This window comes from Haliaeetus albicilla, chromosome 15 (genome assembly GCF_947461875.1).
Source record: "Haliaeetus albicilla chromosome 15, bHalAlb1.1, whole genome shotgun sequence".
Lineage (NCBI taxonomy): Eukaryota > Metazoa > Chordata > Aves > Accipitriformes > Accipitridae > Haliaeetus > Haliaeetus albicilla.
Window position 1 is genome coordinate 20,194,180 of NC_091497.1, and position 19,898 is coordinate 20,214,077.

The window sequence follows — 19,898 nt, forward strand, 5'->3', positions numbered from 1 at the left end:
GCTGAAAGATCATCCTTCCCTAACCAGCTACTGGTAACCTGCTCTTTGTGTTGGTACTAGAAAATTTGTGACCACGTAAGTAGGTCACTTCACTGAACTGGATGGAAGCTGGAGTCTTTTTAAAGGCTATTTTTCATGTGGATCACCAAAACAACTTAATTTTCCATGTATAGTGGAAACCCACAGCTGTAGGTAAGGATGAGACTGCTTCACTTGGTGATGGAGTGCCTTAACTGTCTTACTATGATTCTGAAACCACAATCTATGAGTCTAGACAAACCAGCTTCTCACACCTGAGCTCAAGGTTTATAACTTTCATCTGAAGAGACAGGATCTTCTTGACCATCTTTAACTAAGCATACTTTTAAGTTTTCATGATATAGAGATGTATTAAAGTACTGCAGTACTAAACATTAAAAGAAGTCTTCCAGTGACTTGTCCTGGGGTGAAAACATGTGAACGCTTGGGAGAAATGGACTGTGTTGAAATGATCTAATATCCCTGGAGTTGCTTAACAGCACAAATGGCTGTTTTCACACTGCAGGGCAAGTGTAGATCATGCTGTGCTCCACAGTCCTGGTCACTGATTGCTCCATCCCAAGTGTGGAGAAGGCGCCCTTTGTGATACATCATATAACTGTGGCCCCAAAAGTCCAGGTTGGAGAATTAACCGAAAAGTAATGCAGCTCCTGCCTTTTTCTGTGTGCCTGGGTTTCCAGAAGAAACCAAAATGTCTGGGTGGAGATTCAGTTTCATTCCATCATGCTTTCAAAACCTAGCCAGGTATGAATCCAGGTACCAGGAATGCAGGACTTACCATGGAATACACTTGTCGTATACATACACATTGCTCACAGCAACCACTGGCTTGTTTTGTTTCACTTTACTCAGGATCTAAAGCAAAGGTAGCTTGGATATCACAAGACAGACATTTTTAGGTGACTTGATTTTTCTGGAGAATGGAGACTAACATTTCCCAGTCTCAGACTTCTAAAGCCTTTTGAATTTGGGCAATTAAGCCATCTTTTAAAACTCTGGTGTAAATATACTAGCTACTATCCTGTTCAGAAGCTTCTATTATTAGATGTTCTGGATAATATGCTTATGCTGGACACACTAAATAAACATGGGTTTATATGTTACTAGTTTTTAATATTACTTCTATTCAGTTTGAAAAAACAGTAAGTTTCTTTTTCAGTCAACTGTGTACCCCAAATGCTGTAAGAAATAAGGATTCTGCCTTTCTGTTAATTTCATGTTACAGCATGATGAAGTTGAAAACTGTTATGTTCATATACCATCAAAAAAATCAAACACAGAAATAGTATATGTGAAGGTTTTGTACATATAGCTGAATATATAATATAAGCATATACTGCACCTATCCCTTCTCTGCAAATTACAGATGAATAGCTCAGAGCAGACAGCTAATTTTTAAAGTCTAAGTCAAATTTTCTTTTTAAGTCATGTAGTTAGAGAGAGGTATAAAAAATTCTGCAAATAAAAGCTCTTTAGAAGAGACAATACATGAAGAAATTGTAATCTCTCATTGTGCAGCTAAATAACCACAGATCAGATTTTTAAAGGCATTTAGGAGAGTGTCCAAATTGAAAAGAAATTACTTTTTCAAATTGTAAAAAAAAAAAAGAAAACCCAAACAACTTTTTAGAAGTTGTAATACAGGTCAGAAAACATTCATTTGTAGAAAAAAATGAAATATGTATTTCTACAAATCTTGTTTGGAGCATTTCTCAGGTAAACTGTAGTAGTTTTGGAATAGATGATGCATATTTCACAGAATGGTAACATTCTCATAAAAAGCTCATTGCCCATTCTGTGATGGGAAAAAACTCAGCTAACACTGCACGCTGAGCTTTATAACGTTTGGATGGCAATTAGAGAACCCAAAATGTTTAGGTAAGGAACATTTCAGTACATAACTTCTTAGTGAGCAAAATCCTTGTACTGCTTCTAGATTTGCCACACAGTTAGGCTTTTGAGGAGTGCTTTTGGGTAAGCGAACCACTTTTAAAACCAGTCACTGGTGCTGAGAAATTTGAGTAACTGCATTTAAAACAAATACCCTCTCTTTATGAATGAAGTCCTGTTTAATGTCTCCAGTTATTTATAAACCTAGATGTTTTTAGCAGAAAATTATGTACTAAAACTACAATTACTTCACTACACACATAAGAATGAAATTCAGAGATTTGTTTTCCCACAGCATGACATAGTTAGAAGGCATTTCTGTTCAAAAGGAGTGCTAAATGTGATGTTTTATTCCTGGTTAAAGAACTGTATGCTAGAGAGATTTCTATAGTAGGAAGGAGTCATCCTCATACATACCACTGCTCTTATTAACCATCACTATTTACTTTTACTAACGAGAGTGCTATGTGGACTAACATAAATGAGAGGTTACTTAACAGAATATTTTGAGATATGTGGACCACCTATAAATTCACCCTGCAGATGCCCTGTCACTCAAGACCAGAGGTTTTGTATCCGAAGCGTATCTGCAGGTGCATCGCTCAGTCCACAAGCTCATGAAGTGTTCTGCTCCCAGGGCCATCTCAGTTCTCTCCACGGCCAAGTGCCGGCACAGCCCCTGGCCTGCCTGGGAGAATTCTAAGGGGATGGGAAGGAGAGTGGTAGTGAACATACGTGTGGGCCACATCTGACAGAGCTTTGATTACCCCTGAACAACCTCTCCTTTTATCTTTGAGCGGTAATACACTTGTGCCTTCACACTTGAATCTAAGCAGTAACGTCACACACCTGTAATAACCTGGAGATGGGTCCCCAAGTTGTTCATGCAAATAACTAACAGCAATGACAGCTGGTCAGCTAAGCATTTACCCCAACTACAAAAGCTCTTGCAGTTCTTAGTATGGCTAAAGATCCACAGAGCTGTGTGAAAGATGTCCAGAACAGACACACTTCTCAGCAAGCCACTGAAGTATCTCCAGCTCTGGTGGAATATACTACTTTAAGGCCTTGATTTAGTCTGGCACCTATTTTGACTTTTCCTCTCCTTTTAAGAAGAGGTTGGATGAGGCTTTATCTAGTGGAAGATGTCCTTACCCATGGCAGGGGGGTTGGAACTAGGGGATCTTTAAAGGTCCCTTCCAACCCAAACCATTCTATGATTCAGTTTGACAGCTACTGACACAAGCAACCTTGAGTACTATTTGAATAGTGCTTTCAAGTGAGGAAGACATTTTGATATGGAGGGTCTGAAAGACAGCCTTAGGTCTAGAGGTATGATGCTTAAAGATGAAGGCATGTAAGCTGCTCTGGTTAAAGTGAACTTTGAAGACCACATTGGAAGGAAACTTAGATGGATCTGCAGGACTTCTCAAGAGTACTGTATCAAAATGATCTACCTGAATCTGTCCCACTCCTCTTGTGGAAATAACTGCTGTCAGAAATGACACTTTCATAGAATGATGCAGTATGGAGAATCCTGAAAACATCTGTTGCCTGTCAAGGGACCACATTATGAGTCACTTTAGGCCATTTTGTGAAAAATCCATAAAAATATGTCACAAGAACACCCACAGCCCAAACTAAGGAGACTGCTGTCATAGATAGCCTTCCTCATAGCTGCCCTCCTCTTGTGCTGATTTCATCAAGACTGTCGATTTCATCAGAGAATCAAAACCACATCCAGTAACAACCAACAGCCTTCTCAATAGACAAGGAAATACAAAGCACTGCAGGTTGCTGCAAAACATTTATAAGGTTGCAAGAAAGTACTGATTCATTATCCTGGGAAGTCTGCTGGAACCTAACCACACTAGGACTACGTTCTAAAAAGATTATTGGCCATCATCACTGTGCACAGAAGCCAATTATGGATTAAGTCTGAAAAAGTAAATTCACTTGCAAATTAGTCCTCACTGATCCGTCCACACTCAAGTTAAGTGAGAGGTGATAGAGAACACTGGCACTGATACACAGATGTGACTGCTCTACTTAGGGAATCCATGATTTACATAATGCAGAACCAACTCTCTTGAGCAGATGAGATAAAAATGCAACATGAAAAGAACACTCCACCATAGATTCTGCACACTAAATACAAAGGAAAGAAAAGCACGATCAAGCACACGGCAGCTGTGAGGATAAAACTAAGTACTCAGTCTTGATTGTCAGGGTGCAGGGATATCAACATTATGTTAATTTTTCTACAATCTGCTACTCAAATATGAGATTTTTTAAAAAATATATTAAAAAAACACTAGTATTTTTAAAGGTCTGCCTGAAAACAAGAATTTGAACATTATTTTTCTGTTAGCTGGTACTTGTGATATTGCTTTTTAGAAATAAAACTAATGCATGTATTGTATGTAAAATTTTAAAAAAGAATAATGTACTTTGTGTAACTTTAGCATAAATTAAACCTCAAAGAGGCTACTGCAGAACTGCAGTATTAACTATAGGTAACATTTGAAAAAAACCATTTCATTTTGAAATGGCTTTACAAATATTAACTTTTCCCCTTAGCTCTGAGATACAGAGAAACCAGGCTTCATATACCATGAATTCACTATTACTTTTCTAAGAGCACCAACATTATCTGCAGAATTTAGGGCCCTCCTTGAGGAACATTAATTCTCTGAACTGATCCTCTCAAAAATATTCCACAAACCAACCAACAAAATGCTGTTTAATAAACTAAGACGGATAGGAATAGTGGTCTAAATCTTTTGATCCAGCAGAGCTTCACTTGGCATATATTTGGTAGGGATTATCATTAATTTACTTAAATCCCATTCTGATTCAGTTCTGGAATAGCTGGGAGCTAGACTGGTCCCCAAAGTAATCTGAAATCACCTAAGGGATATTTTAATTTAAAACTGCCATCAGCAGATTCCAAAAGGCTACCCTCATAACAAAAGATGGCTGGAATGTAATGGTCCTCTGGTAAGAAATCCCTTCCTCTAACCTCCTCTCACTTATGGGAAAGCAAAGGACCAACATTATCAATTTGATACCAGATTATGATTTCTCCTGTGCTCCACGGAATATCAACTAACAATTTAGGACTTTTTTTAAAATGTGGAGTTAGGAATAGCAAAATTAGAGACTACTGATATGTACCAAAAGCCCTAAGACATTAGGCTGTTTCCAAGAATTTCACTGGCCTATGAAACTACGGCACAGTTGAGGCAAACTTGTGATAAGGGAATAATAGTTATTTTTAGTTTACAAGGAATATTGGAAACTACAGGAAAAAACTTCTTACAAAAACATTTGATGTGCAAAGTAAGTGTTACTTTTTTGCTATAAAACCATTAAGGATAAAAATATTTTTTTGTCAGACCACACTTTCATTACAGAAACATGGAGTAGTGGTGAGCACACCCCAGTTCACCACAGTAGAGTACTGCTGGTATATTTACCGTGAATGCTTGCACTGTGGTGCAGATCCATTTTCTTCCTTAACCTCAGGCACTTTAAGATGCCAAAAATTGCCTTTATAGTTAAAGGAAAGTAACAGGCATCTCTAGCAAATGACTCACTCCATCCAAAATCTGAATTGCTTTTTGAAGATGCCACTTCCTCCATGAACTACTAAGGAAAGCTGACCTGACTAAGTTCCTAAATTAGGTGCATTAAGTTGTAGGCTAAATTTAGGAAGAATATCTGGGCATACAGATTATTTGTAATGAGCCATAAAACCTCAAGAGAATCAATGTTAATAATGCATTTAAGTTGTTATATATTTTAAAGGCATGAAGCAAACACTTTCAGAAATTACCTCACATATTTACTCCCTTTTTTCCTAGCTTTTGAGAAACTCTTGGACTAGTATGTGAATAATGAAAGGCGTTTTCATGTTATTGTAATCTAAAAACTTAATTTGCTAGTGACCAATACTTTGATGATTTTTTTCATAATTGGAAAGTAAGATCCTGCATATAGCGAATGTTGCGATTTTTCATCTCCTGGAAAAAATATAATTTACCTTTGAAGTTTTTCTTATAATATATCAAGTCTAGGAAAATATTAAAAACACTTGATTCTGGTATAAAAAAAAATACCTATTCTTATTGAATCAAAGTTAAGCCCAGTGGAAGACATCTTGTCAGGAAGTACGAATGAAAATTTCAGTTTATTTATAAAAGTATTGATTTATGTATAGATTTACTTGGATAATAAGAAGTTTTAGGTATTCCTCAAGACATAACAAATACTACTGCAAACCATCAAAACACTCTGAATAGATACATACGTAAGCCAGTATGTAGGATAAAGTATTTCGCTATGGTGAGTCCTACTTCTTCTATTTTCATTGCTTCAGCAGATTTGTTGTAAAAAACCTGTATTTTTCATGTAATTGCTTCATAATACAATCACATCAATGCTTCATAATTGTTACCGTACGTGTTTCGTAAACCAAGATACCACATAAACACCTAATAGTTAAAATGCTAATTCTTCTGTAGTGCAGTGGGACACAGCTATCGACTTCCCTGAAAATCAAGGGGCAGATTATTTTATAACAGCTTACTTGTGAACCAGATGTTAAACATAGTTTATAAAGCTGTAAGATAGTGGGAAGTTGCTCAGCGGCCAGAGTTCTGACAGCTGGATATAACACCAAATCAGAGAGTGTCTGCTAGAGGAAGTCTGCTCGAGTTATGCCCAAAATACTCTTTGCTGGTGGACTAGTCTATAATTTTTCTCTGACTTTATTTCTTTATTTTTACTTTTGTACCTCTGGGGTGCCATTCTTTCCTTTTACTCTTCTGAACTTTCCTCTACTTCATGAGAGCTCTTCTCAACTCCGAACTCACTTTAAACCTGACTGTCATTGCTGCTTTTCCAAACCTAAAGCCTCTCTTTTGATAGTATGAGAGAAATCACAGATGCTAGAGTTCCAGCATAAAGACTGGACTTAGTCAATGATGGAGTGTCAACATCTCCTACTTAATGGCCAATAACATAATTGTTTTCTAATGATAAACACATAAGTGATTTTACTTTCAGCTTGAAATAAAGAAACAGTCATTTTACTTACCTGACATCTTTTTCAAGTTGTGCGATATGTTCTTTCTGTAGACTTATTTGAGAATCTCTCTGTTGCACAGTTTCAATGAGATATTTGTATGGCTGTTGTACTTGATTCAACAAAGAATTTGCTCTGTCAAGCTGCCACAAAAAGAAGTATTACTACTATAAATCTTATAATTTATAAAGCATAATTACCTGATTATTACTGAATTATTATATTATTGATTATTACCAATTGCATAATAATATAAACCCCAAACCTGTTACTTAACAAAAAAAAAAGAAACAAACTACCCTCAAATTACTATCTAGTACATTATCCTCTCACTTTGTTCTAATTATACGGTATTTTCACTGCAATCATGCTACCGCTCTCTACAGTTTCCTAATCTGCATTTTCAAGAGTTTTAATGTAACAGCTTCTATTGATGAAAAAGATTAGTATAGACAAGGACTCTGTTTGTTCACCTTACTGACCACAAGTGACTTTTTTTAAAACAGTATTCTACTACAATGGAATTTTCAGCTCAGAAATTGAATCTAAATAAAACCACAGTAATTATGAAAGAAAAAAGTTCCCTTTCCTGTAATCAAGTATATGAATAGTGAAATCCTACAGGATGTTTACTAGAGCAGTATAAAACGTCATACCCTAAATAGGAAATAAACCTTTCTAGCCCTATTCCCTGAAAAAAATAGGATCACTATGTTTAAAAAGCTTGCATGATATGGCTTGCATCTTCAGCAATATAACAAGATCATTCACTAAAATACGTACAGAATTAAGATCGCACATCAAGATTTAGCAGTTTCAGCAGCTGGTGTACATATAAGTCAAGAATATCAGCTAGATTCTTTAAAAAATGAATTAAAATATTTTAAAGTTTAGACACAAACAGGTCTAATGGAATGAATTCAATGGAAAATGGTTAAGCTTTCCAATTAGTTTATAAAATTTCTCAATAGATTAAACAACCTGCATTTGCCAAATCAGACTCAGGAGCCAGCTGTCCTGTTTTGTGTTGTTCCAAACGAGCAGGGGAAAAAAACCCCCTTCCTATAGAACTAGCCCACTTAAATAATATTTTGGACTTTCCTAAAATCAGATTTTTCTCCTATTCACCATTTTCAAAACATGAGACTGTGTTTCCTTCTTTCTCCGATTCCATTTTTGTTGTAGTTTTACTTCTGCCCTCTACAGTCTGTCAAATGTGCTAAGAACTTGTAATGGTTTATGGTTATTAGAAAACAGAATACAGAGAAAGCTTTGCTTGCCTTACTGAAAGGGCGACAATAACATTGCACTTCTTCAAATTAATGCAAATCTTAAAGTATTATTTAAACCCTTTAGTTCCTTCAGGAAATACCTGTTTTAGTCCACAGTGAAATTCAAAGTTTATTGTAGCAAAGTAAAAAAAAACCCCAGGCAATCATCTTCTTGAAGAAACTAATTATCTTCAATAAATTGATAAGCAGTTAAAAAAGCTATTATTTTTCTAAAAGCACAAGCTATCAAAAAAGATCTCTTTCAGGTAGACAATAGAGCGTCATGACAAACAGGCAATTCCAAGACATGGAGTACTAATCTCTAGGATGGTCTAAAAATTGCAGTATAAAGCTTTGAGGCTACCATTACAGGAGAAAATTACCAACTGATCTTGTTTGGAATCCTGTTCTTGATAGCCTAAGAACTTTCAAAGGATGCTGTCATCCACCACTGTGTGAAGTTCCTCATTGTTCTCACTGATAAGAATTAAAGTACTTCAGTGGGAAAGGACAAGTGAGGTATTGTAAGTTTGGTTTGATGCTGCTAAGTCGTCTGTTAACTTGCTAACTTTATCAGCTAAAAAGCATGCTACTGCTACAAAAAAAGGCTATTCCTTCCCTCTCTATGGTGGTGCTTTGCTGCCTGTTTGATTCTATAAACTTAAAAGAGGTTGTCATTAAACTGTAATCAATTAAGCATTAAATGCATTTAATGGATCAATTTTACTAATATACACACATTATAAATTAAGCATTATCATTGAGCAAAAGCATTATTTTTTGTAAGCAACTTTGATTTCTTTCTGCCTTAATGTACAAGATTTACTTAAGTATTTCTGTGTCATTCTTTTAAGCGATAGAACTAATACCTTGCAATTGGACTTTTATTATTTATCCCCAAATTGACTTCTCTACCAAGCTGAAGGATTTCATCATTGTTCAGCTTGATCTATACTCTGTCCTTCAGAGTGAGATGTAAACCTGCTTTTGGTAAAAATGTTTCAATTGAGGCATACGAAAAGCACAAATACAATGTCACGATGAAGGCTCAAAAAAGTCATTCAGCAGCAAGCCAAATATATCAGCTTTGTAAATTTCTTTATTTAGGATATCACTTTTACTGTATACTGATGCAGTATTTGCTTTTTAAGTCACCCAAAGACCACACTGGCCTTCCTGACACAAGAGACTGTCTATCCATCATTTCTGTCACTATTGTTCAAAACCTCTACAAAGTGAATTCATTCCAAAATTTAGATTGGATACTAAATGTAGTAATTGCACTACTTTGCAGGAGCTGATATAGCCTTCCACTCACTTAAAGTGAGAGTAACACGAAGTGAGTTGCATAGGCAATAAACTGATTATTGCTAGCTGAGGATCTTTCTTGGATCAGGTCATGAGAATTCCTTTATTCTGTTTGTCCTAGACATGGTCAACAAGCCTGTAGTACGAAGTAAGTCTCAATACCTACTTTAACACTGCAGGTCACTGCTATACAAAGCAACAGAAAGAGCACTTTAAAAGAAAATTATTTTCTAATGCTTTATCACGGCCTGAAAATAGATAGGATCCTGCAGTTAAATAAAGCCTGACAAACTATAATGGGACTAACTGAAGACTGACAAGTTTTTTTCAGCAGCTGAGCTTTTCCGTAGGGTTCAAACTTTCAAGGAGACACGTTATATCAGAATTCCATCAAATGAATGAAATTATGGAGAAGTCAGTATTTTCTTGTTGGCAATGCTGGACTTTCCAGAAGATCAATATGATTCCTTTCTATAAAGCTCAACAGCAATTGGTTGAGGACAGTCCAAAAAAAGAATCTTAGAAAGAGCATCCATTGTAGTTATTGCAATCTTTTTCTTTTCCTCCCTCTTTGAAAGAGCTTAAAAAAAAACTGTATCATAAATACTGCAGTGAAATACCAGTATTTAATCCAAGTTCAAAAGAAAAGTTAGTCCACTCACTTTGGCATCAACTTTCAATCCATGTTCTAGATTTCATCTAGACAACTGAACAAACTGTCAATCAAAAGAATAATAATGGGCTACCTGAGCATGCTGTAGTCTACAGGATCTCTGTTTTGCTCTTAAAAAAGAAAATTCGAGACCGACAACAGTTTGGAGTAACAATCTATCTTAGCTCAGGGGATGCAGTAAAGACAGCAAACAGAAGTTTAAGAACTTTAACTATATAAAGAAAGATAATAGATAGCAATCAGTATAAAACATGAAATACAGAAAATTTACAATGGGAGCTACAACTTCAAGGTGAAAGTTGGTACTAGCAGGCATAGAACTCTTAGAATGAAAAAAATGGGAGCCAATAAATCCTAGAAACAGTAGAACCCATTATGGCAGAGATATGGTAAAAATGTATATAATGCTGAAGAAAACACAGAAGTTTTCAATAAATTTTTTTGCCCTCTGTTTGAAAAGAAGTCAGATGATCAGTTTGTATAACATGAGAATGATGAACTATTTTCCAGTCCATTAACAACAAGCGTAAACTCTTTTTGCACTTATTGAAGGATGGCAAGCAGAATGGCTTAAGTAATTGTTATCAAACAAAATGGCCCATAATCATATGCAAAATTAAAAAAAAAATTAAAAAAAAAAAAGGGGGGGGGGGGGAGAAAGAAATCTGATGAAGCATTCAGACCTGAATGCCAGACATGAGTTTAATAGAAAACAGGTCTTCAAAGATTTTATTTAACCTTATGAGTTTGATGTTAATAGGCTTAGTAGCTGTGCGTTAGCTATCTGCAAGACATTTAACTTCGTACTGGATGACATTCTGATTTAAAATATACAACTATATGATAAAAGATCGAGAAAGGGCTACATGACATCTCATGGGAGAACAAAAACGACGTGAAGGTCTTCTAGTGGAATTTTGCAGGAATTTGAACTAAGGTCACTGGTACTGAACCTTTCATCAGTGATCTAGAAGCAAATATAAAACCAGTGCGGGTAAGAAGAAATGTATTGAAGTGGAAACCAGACAGACTGAAGTGGGAAATAAAGCATAGATTTTATTAACAATAGTGAAAGAATACTGATAGAGAAAAATACAAAGGATAACATTAGATTCACAAATCTCTTGATGTCTTCAATTCAAGAAGATTTGAAAGATATGTTTTAGTCAAATACAAATTACTACTTAAGAAGAATCCAAATAAATTGCATTATTGGTTAAAAAAAACCCCCAAACATACAAAAACTTCACTGTTCATGTATCTTTCACTGAAATAATATATATAATCATAAATCTACACATACAAAATATATAAAATTCATGTAATTTTAAAATATGTAGGAAATGCAAGTAGTTGCACTGGGAAGTACTTGCGTGTAGTTATCCTAATTTAGAATTACCATGGCTTTAAAAAAATCAAACTGTTAACCACATTCCTGAAACAGTCAGCCTAGAAATTCCATATGGTGGCAATATCTAATAGCAAATCTAGAAGTTCTTTGGTTCCTATGAGAAAAACTTAGAAGACAATCTTAAAATATTTCAAAAAATTAGTTCGCCCTAATTCTGGGAGATTTCAAGCTGAGTTTTGTTTAGTGTTTTTTCTCCATGTCAATGTAATATGTGATTTCAGGTATTATATACAGAATATTAAAAGATCATGAAATTAAACTCATTGTAGCAAAGTAAAAAAAAAGACTAATTTTAGCTTTTTTAAAAAGCAGCGTATGTTAAACATTCCCTAGATTTGTATATTCAAAAGACTCAAGAACTGAACAATGTAGAAAAGAATTTAGAGAAGTATCTTCAAAAGTGATTTAAGAGAAGAGCTGTGTAAAAAGTAATGAGGTATTCATTGAACAATTAACTATCGAAGAGAACAAACTAGTTCGGCTAGCTGGTCTTCTGTTCAGAAATCAGAACGTTGTCTGTCTGGATTACATTCTTGTTTAGCCTGTAAAGTAATCCCACTTTCCATCTTTGTTTCAAAATACAATATAAACTTATTTGAAAACATCTAACATAGAGTTCTGGTTAATTATGAGGCAATTTTTTTACATCAAATAGATAATAAACACTGTTTAGAAAATATTTCATTTTATGAACAGCTGTTCTGCAATGTTTATAGTCTCTACAGATTTGATTTTTTTTGTAGCAGTAATTTACCTCTTGTGAAATCTGTGTTACTTGTTCCTTCTGATGTTCCAGATCTTTTACAAGCAATGAGTTTTGCTTTTCTAGCTGCAGTAACCTCCTTGCCAAGTGAACACTGTGCCAATGAAAAGCAAGCTCAAGTTGAATTTTTTCCAAAATATGCATAAGAAATTCTCACATTTATACTTCAGAACTTGATTGCCTTAATTTTTCACCAAATACTAATATATATAAACTACATAGTGAAACATACAGAATGGTCAAAGTTAGAAAAACAATGAAAATATTACATTTAACAGCAGTGAAATAGCATTCCCACAGTTATGCCATTGTAATAATTCTTACAAAGTAATTACCTATATAATTTGTACAATACTACACAATTGCAGTAATCATGTCAAAATGTTTCAACTAATTACGAGTATTTACTTTTTAGCAACTTTAGGGAATCACTGTAATTGGCTTCTCCTTAAATAATTTAAAAAAAAGCACATTAATATATATTTTGTAGTGGAACACTGAAAAATGTAGTATTTTATCATTTTCAAAACAGAGGCAAAATTGTTTTGTCTGACATTTAATATGCTAAATAATTAAATGTTATTGCCATTTTTTTTAATATAAACTCTTATGCAGATCCACAAATTAACTTAGAAGTGAAGAGAAAGGATTATTGAATTACTTAAACACCCTAGTTAAAAAAATTAGATCCTCAACGACTTGCATGTTTCATGTCAAAAGTCAAAAGAGTTTATCATCAATTCAATAGCATATTTCCATAGGCAGCAATGGGAAGATTCAGTATGCAGTTGCAGAGCCTACTTCCAGACACCTAATCTAGCTGTTCAAGCTGTTATTAATCATTTAGTCCTATTCCATACAGTCTGCAGAGTCTGACTATATTCCACTAAAATGGACTTCTGGATTGTGAACTGAAATGTACTCCAAATTCCATTGACTGTATTGATTAGAACTAAATTAGTTATAATGGGAAGTTAGATGCCAAGTCTCCATGTTAAACCTGGGATTAGATGTCAAAATTTATGTATCCTGTAATGAATCCTGCCATCTTTGTAGGATTGAGCAACTTGGTGGCTTATTATCAAAAGTGTATATAGAGAATTTATCACTGTACCCCTCCATGTTTAGGTACTCTAGTCACCAATCAATTTCACAACATGACATGGGAAATTCAGAGCTCTAAAAATGAGGAAGACATACAGGGCTAATACCACTTTTTAGTGTGCCTTAACCACTGGACTAATGGCTCTCCACAACAATCTATCCTTCCAGTAAAATGTGTGCCATTTTTCAGACACTTGTATATTGAAGAAAGGGAGAAGTCACTCCAGTTCAGATTTTGGACTCTCAATACATACCATCCAAAACAGAAGATACAAGACTGTTGGTCTCCAAATAATGGATAGCAAAGTGTTACCCAGTTCTTGACCATGATCCTGAATCTGTAAAAGTCTAAGTGGTCTAAAGCAGACCAACAGGGAGATTATATTCACCCTTAAGCTGAGGCTCAGAGTGTGTAAAGCTAGACAGTAACATATAAACTTTCGCTGAAAATTTGACCAGTCATAACCTCCACCTTCTCCTCAGCAAAAGGGAATACACTTTTAGATTTGGCAGAAGTCTTAATATTCTTCACCTGTGTTATAAATCTACCCTTTCATACAGACAATCTTTTATTTTTGCCTTTTATGAGAGGAATTAGTGAATGCTGTTGAGAATTTCAGGTAAGAGGTTGGTTCTCTCAGTTCCTCCTACAAGGAGGATTGGACTGTGTAAACAATAACTGAGAAAAAGAGAAATTCATTCTTCAAACTAGTTATTTGGACTTTTATTTAGGAGATATGAGACGTGTGTTAAGATCCCTTCTAGTACAAAAGAGAAATTAAACACTTCTCTGACAAGTTAGGGAAGAGACTTAAAAACATGAAGGAGCAAATTAAGCCGTGCCAAAGTTAAGTACTACATACAATTTTTATGATTTTTGTCAGCAATATGTAACTCAGTGCACAACAGGTCTAATCTGATTGATAATCATATCGACAACACTTACTTGAAAACAAATATAAAGGACAGAAGAAATAGTACGTGGCCCATAAATCTTTGTTGTAAACATGAACAGATCATCATTTGCCCTTAATTCTCATCAAGAATTTTTGAAGTATTGTTTGTCATGGAGAAGGTGGGGGTTAAGAGGACAAAACCAACTAAGCAAACTAATGCTTGTAGTAAAAACCAGCTATACATGATGTCCTGCTTTCGGCTGGAATAAAGTTAATTTTCTTCTTAGAGCTGGTATAGTGCTGTGTTTTGGATTTCAGACGAGAAGAATGCTGATAACACACTGGTGTTTTCAGTTGTTGCTAAGCAGTGTTTATACTAAGTCAAGGACTTTTCAGCTGCTCGTGCCCTGCCAATGAGAAGGCTGGAGGGGCACAAGAAGTTGGGAGGGGACACAGCCGGGACAGCTGACCCAAACTGGCCAAAGGGGTATTCCAGACCATGTGATGTCATGTCCAGTATATAAACTGGGGGGGCTGGGGTGGGGGGATTGCTGCTCGGGCATTGGCTGGGCATTGGTCAGCAGGTGGTAAGCAGTTGTATTCTTGCATCACTCAATTTGTATATTCTATTATTATTATTATTATTATTAGTAGTAGTAGTAGTAGTATTTTCCCTTCCTTTTTGGTCCTATTAAACTGTCTTTATCTCAATCTACAAGTTTTACTTTTTTTTCCCCTGATTCACCCCCCCATCCCACTGTGGAGGGGGGAGTGAGTGAGCGGCTGCATGGTGCTTAGTTGCCGGCTGGGGTTAAACCACGACAATAATATAAACTTATTATTTAAAAATGACTATGATCAAGTATGTTATTCAGCTTACACATCATTTTTATCTATTGATCAAATGCTATCAGAGCAAACTGAAGAAATATAACTGGAATCAGATCCTGTATTTGTAAAGATGAAATAGTGATGCTCTGAAACTTTGGCATTCTTAATTTGCCGACAGATGTGTTTTTGTTCCAATCACATACAATCATTTTTAGCTTATTAAAAACTTATTTCCTATTATATAAATGTAAAAAATTTAACCAGTCTGGTTTTACAGCTTTTTAGTTTTATACAAGTAAAATTCATCTTTCTGAAAGACAATGAAAAAAGATCTTAAAATGACTGAGAAAAATACGTATACGCTCATTTATGTGCGTCAACCACATTAACAGGTCCTAGTCTTCATTCTATTTCTGTACACTTAAGTCATTAAAAAACCTCTTTATATTAATCAAACTAGCTGGATTCTAAGACAAAACATAATGCGCACATCTTCATTTACTTTATGTTGAACAAGTGAATTCAGGAGGCACTTTTTACCTTTGCTTCAGTCGTCTTTTGGCTGTTGTAGGAACATTAGCACCATACCCATAAGAGAAGAGAACCCTTTCAGCTTCAACTTCATTTTCCACTGCAAAAAATTGCAGAAAGGTACTGTTGAAGAACAAAATTACAGTGCAAGAACTTACTTTTAAGCAATTCTATTTATAATTATACACATGCACAAACATTTTTCTAGAAGCTAGATTTTCAGTTGGTATAATCTCTGGACCTGAGTGGAACAATCTGGTTCACAATTAGCATTAAAACAGTGCCATACATTAATTTCTTACAACACTAGCAGGCTTTTCACTTTTTATTTTTCCAATCAACATAAGACTTATGCAATAAGAAAGTAAAGGAAAAGAGTTCAGTGTCCTTGAATATTCATATTATTGGTGTAGTCACAAAATACACACTAATAGTATAAGTTTAATTTAGCAGTACAGGGTTGGGTTGTTTAGGTTTTTTTTCTAAAGAATTAATTTTCTATGTGTACATGAGGAAGTAGAGGAAGATAAAATTAGGGAGTGCTTAAGCCGACTGGACATAAACAAGTCCATGGGACCAGAAGGGACACATCCGAGGTTGCTGAGGGAGCTGATGACACTGTGAGGATGCTCACTATCATTTTTGAAAGACTGTGGTGATCAGAAATTTCTGATAACCTGAGGAAAAGAAATGCCATACTCATCTTCAGGGAAGGGCAAGAAGGAGATTCTTATGTCTATGCAAAATAAAAATATTAAAAATAATCTCTGCCTCCATAGATGATTGATTTCTGAAAACATATTTCTAAGGATTTAAAACACATTGGAATTGCTTTGAAAAGAAAACCCAATAGCAGCAAGATTAAAACATGTACAGATTTTAATATTTCAGCTCATGTAATTCAGGTTTCCTCTCTCCTGTAAAATAAAGTGAGCCCGGAAAAAAAAAAAAAAGAAAAAAGAAAAAAAGAAGTGTGTGTGTGGGAGGTAGGCAGGGGCAGAGAGAGGGGGACAGAGAGGAGGAGGAAAGGGGGAGTGGCAGGGGTGTGAGAGATGGAGGGAGGACAAGGGAACACCAGCCCAGGCACCACACAAGAGCTTTGATGAATCAAGTAGTTGGGAAGAGGAGAAACAAATTTAGGAAATGACATGACAGTCCTATTTGACTCATCTTTCCTAATGCTCAAGTGCCTCAAAATCAGAAATACCTTCTCCTCTCAACAACTTGCACAATGCAATGGGTTCTTTCCTCACTTGTCTAATACCCTTTTAATGCTATTTTAAACATGGATTCTTAATACACATTTGGAAAGAGAAAAGCCTCTAGTAGAGTACTTGTGATAAGTCACATATCCAGTTACACGAAAAACAATACAGAAATTCCAGTACGACAGAAAAAGTTTACTGACGTGGCAGTACAAAGGCAGCAGAACTTCAGATTTTCAAGGCTGTCTTAGTTATGACAGGGAATTCTCCAGTGCCTTAAATACATCTGGTTCAGAAAAACATAAAAAAATAATTTAACCTGCCTTTGTCATAATCATTCTTTTTGGTTACAAATTCAGTGTTGTGTGTCTCAGAAAAATGTCAGTAAGATCCTGCCCTATAAATTCATATCTGTCAGTAGCGTCCATGTAAATGTCAGATAGTGAAGACACACAAAAAAAATTTGGAAATGCTGTAGATACCAAGCCAAAGTAATGTTCTGTACCAGTGTGTGCTTCCCTTGTCTTCTTTTATGTCTTTCCAGGCTCTTCGCCTGACTTTGTGGTGTAAAATATACCTTTTACAAGTTAGGGGGACACATATTAACAACAGTTTTTTATACTACTTTGCAAAAAAGTGCCACTGTGAGGATACAGATAGGCTCAACCTTTTTCTTAAAAGATACTAAGCAATGGGAGCAAGAAAAATCAAACAACAAGTCTACAAAAAAATACCCTGAAGTGAAGATTTTACCCTGAAAAGGAAGAATAGACAAATGCCAAGAAAGTTTACTATTGTTATTCATGTGGAAACCATGCAGAAGCTGTAAGGAGTGGCTACATAAATTCTTGATAGTTTCCTGAATAGGCTGTTTCATGTTATTTCAATATTAATAAAGTGAGGCATAATGATGAGGGAATAACAGTCACAATTCAGTGATCTCTTCCACATGCGCATTCTCCAAAGAAAAAAATAAAAAGCTTATATGATTATATGACAAAAGCCACCTCACATGTGCAAATACAGTTTATTAAAAAGTCCAGAGAACCCAACCCCCACCAGCACCCCCAAATATTGTAAAACAGCAGAGGCTTTGTAACTCAAGGAGAACAAAAAAATATTACATGGTATTGAAATATAATGAAGTGACCACAGGACTGAAGAGTAAAATCTTATTCTCACTAAAGTCCATGGAAAATTCTGATCGTCTTCCACACAGTGCTTCAGCCTAAATTATATTCTCTGAAAGATAGACTGGAGTATTTCCAGAACACATTAAATTTGAGAAATGATTGTATTTCCTTCTTTTAACCATTTTTCTATCTTCAGCTATTTATGACATGTAAATACCAGGACATAATTTGAGACACAGGAGGAAGTATGTCTGTGTTCTCCTTCAAAGTGTTTTTAAAAAAGAAATACTTTTATTTCTTCTGATTTTCCTCAGATGTTCACTTTGGTGCTGGAATTCAGTCTTAATTAGTATTAATCCTAACTTTCAATATCAAATACACTATAATAATAGTAAGAAAAAAATGTTAGTTATTAAATAGAAAGTATATTGAAATAATATTGAACTACAACTCCCTTTTTTCTCCCACAAAATCAGAAAATAAAGTAATTATATTTTAAGAGAACAGTCCATTTGGAAACTTTCATTTCTTTAAGTCATGTTCTGTAGCACAGAATATAAATAGTAATTAAAATACATAAGAAGAAGTTAAGAATGATTTAGTTCTGTAAAAAACTTTACTGCCATCCCAAGATGCGTAAGAAAATGTAAATCAGTGTAAACAAAAACCAGCGTTCTGAACCCTATCTTCTCCTCGGAAAAAATGAAGGTAAGGCCCAAAAATCCTGTATTAATACATAAATACTCCTTAGGCAAGTTTATATATATACACTTCAAAAAACATGTTACCAACTAAAACATAAGCATGTATATAGCAAACATGCTTATGGTCAGACTGGAACCTTTGGGTAGTCATGCCATTCTAACAAGTACAAGCTGCAGTGTATAAAATAAAAAAGCATGTACAGTCTAATTACTGAAGATACCCAGACAGCACTGCATCCCAGTAATATATACTTTGCTCTACACTATTGTTTATACATAAAGCTTATACAATGATCTTCTACCTGGAAAACATTATTTATAAATTGTAATTATTTTTTGGAGGAGCAAAGAAAGAGAAAAGGACAAGAAGATATATGAATTAGTTTGAAATGTTAAAAGGTCCTACTCTGTTTACACGCAGGGTAAACGACTTCAAGATTTAGTCTTAGTTTCAAATTAGAAATTAATTCCTTTGTGGATTCATTTAGACTGAGAATCAAATTAATAGAGATCTCACAGAAATTTTGCTGTGTTTGAGAACAGATATTGTTACTTTTGCCAAACAGAGACAAAAACTTCCAAGAGTAATCAGGCCTGAACTCAGTGCAGGGTTTAGTACTTGGAATAGACTGATCTGCCACAAGCAACTACTTCATGTCTAATTATTATTAATTCAACACAAGGAAGAGCTTTCCCCCCCCAAATCATTCAAAAATTCACATTAGTCATTGTACTGTATTATGAAACCTATAATTGTCTGTCAACAAAGAGGGTTTCCTGGTATCCAAAATATACTTTAATAGGAGAATCCTAAAACCCATATCTAATTATAATTGATGATTAGAATAAGGAAAAGAGAAATGAGGGGAAAAGAAACACTGAGATGATTTTTAATATACATATGTCTAAGTTCATGGTTTTTTGATACATATTTACAAACACATCTAGAAACCCGTCGTTAATATTTTCTATAAAATTAATTATTGCATCTTAATTGTCAGGCAGAAGGAGGGAGAACGACAGGCACTGTAATACTTTTGAAGAGTCACA

At 35.0% G+C, this 19,898-nt stretch overlaps 1 protein-coding gene across 5 annotated transcripts in view; it reads right to left on the minus strand.

Moving 5' to 3' along the window:
* PIBF1 (progesterone immunomodulatory binding factor 1) overlaps window positions 1-19,898 on the minus strand; it is a 123,620-nt gene that overhangs the window by 25,498 nt on the left and 78,224 nt on the right. For all 5 annotated transcript variants that reach the window (XM_069802575.1, XM_069802574.1, XM_069802578.1 and 2 more), the window contains exons 13-15: window positions 15,816-15,906; window positions 12,436-12,538; window positions 7,031-7,161 (exon numbers count right to left, since the gene is read on the minus strand). In XM_069802575.1, the coding sequence (XP_069658676.1) occupies window positions 7,031-7,161; window positions 12,436-12,538; window positions 15,816-15,906 (325 nt within the window). The remainder of the gene's footprint in view (window positions 1-7,030; window positions 7,162-12,435; window positions 12,539-15,815; window positions 15,907-19,898) is intronic.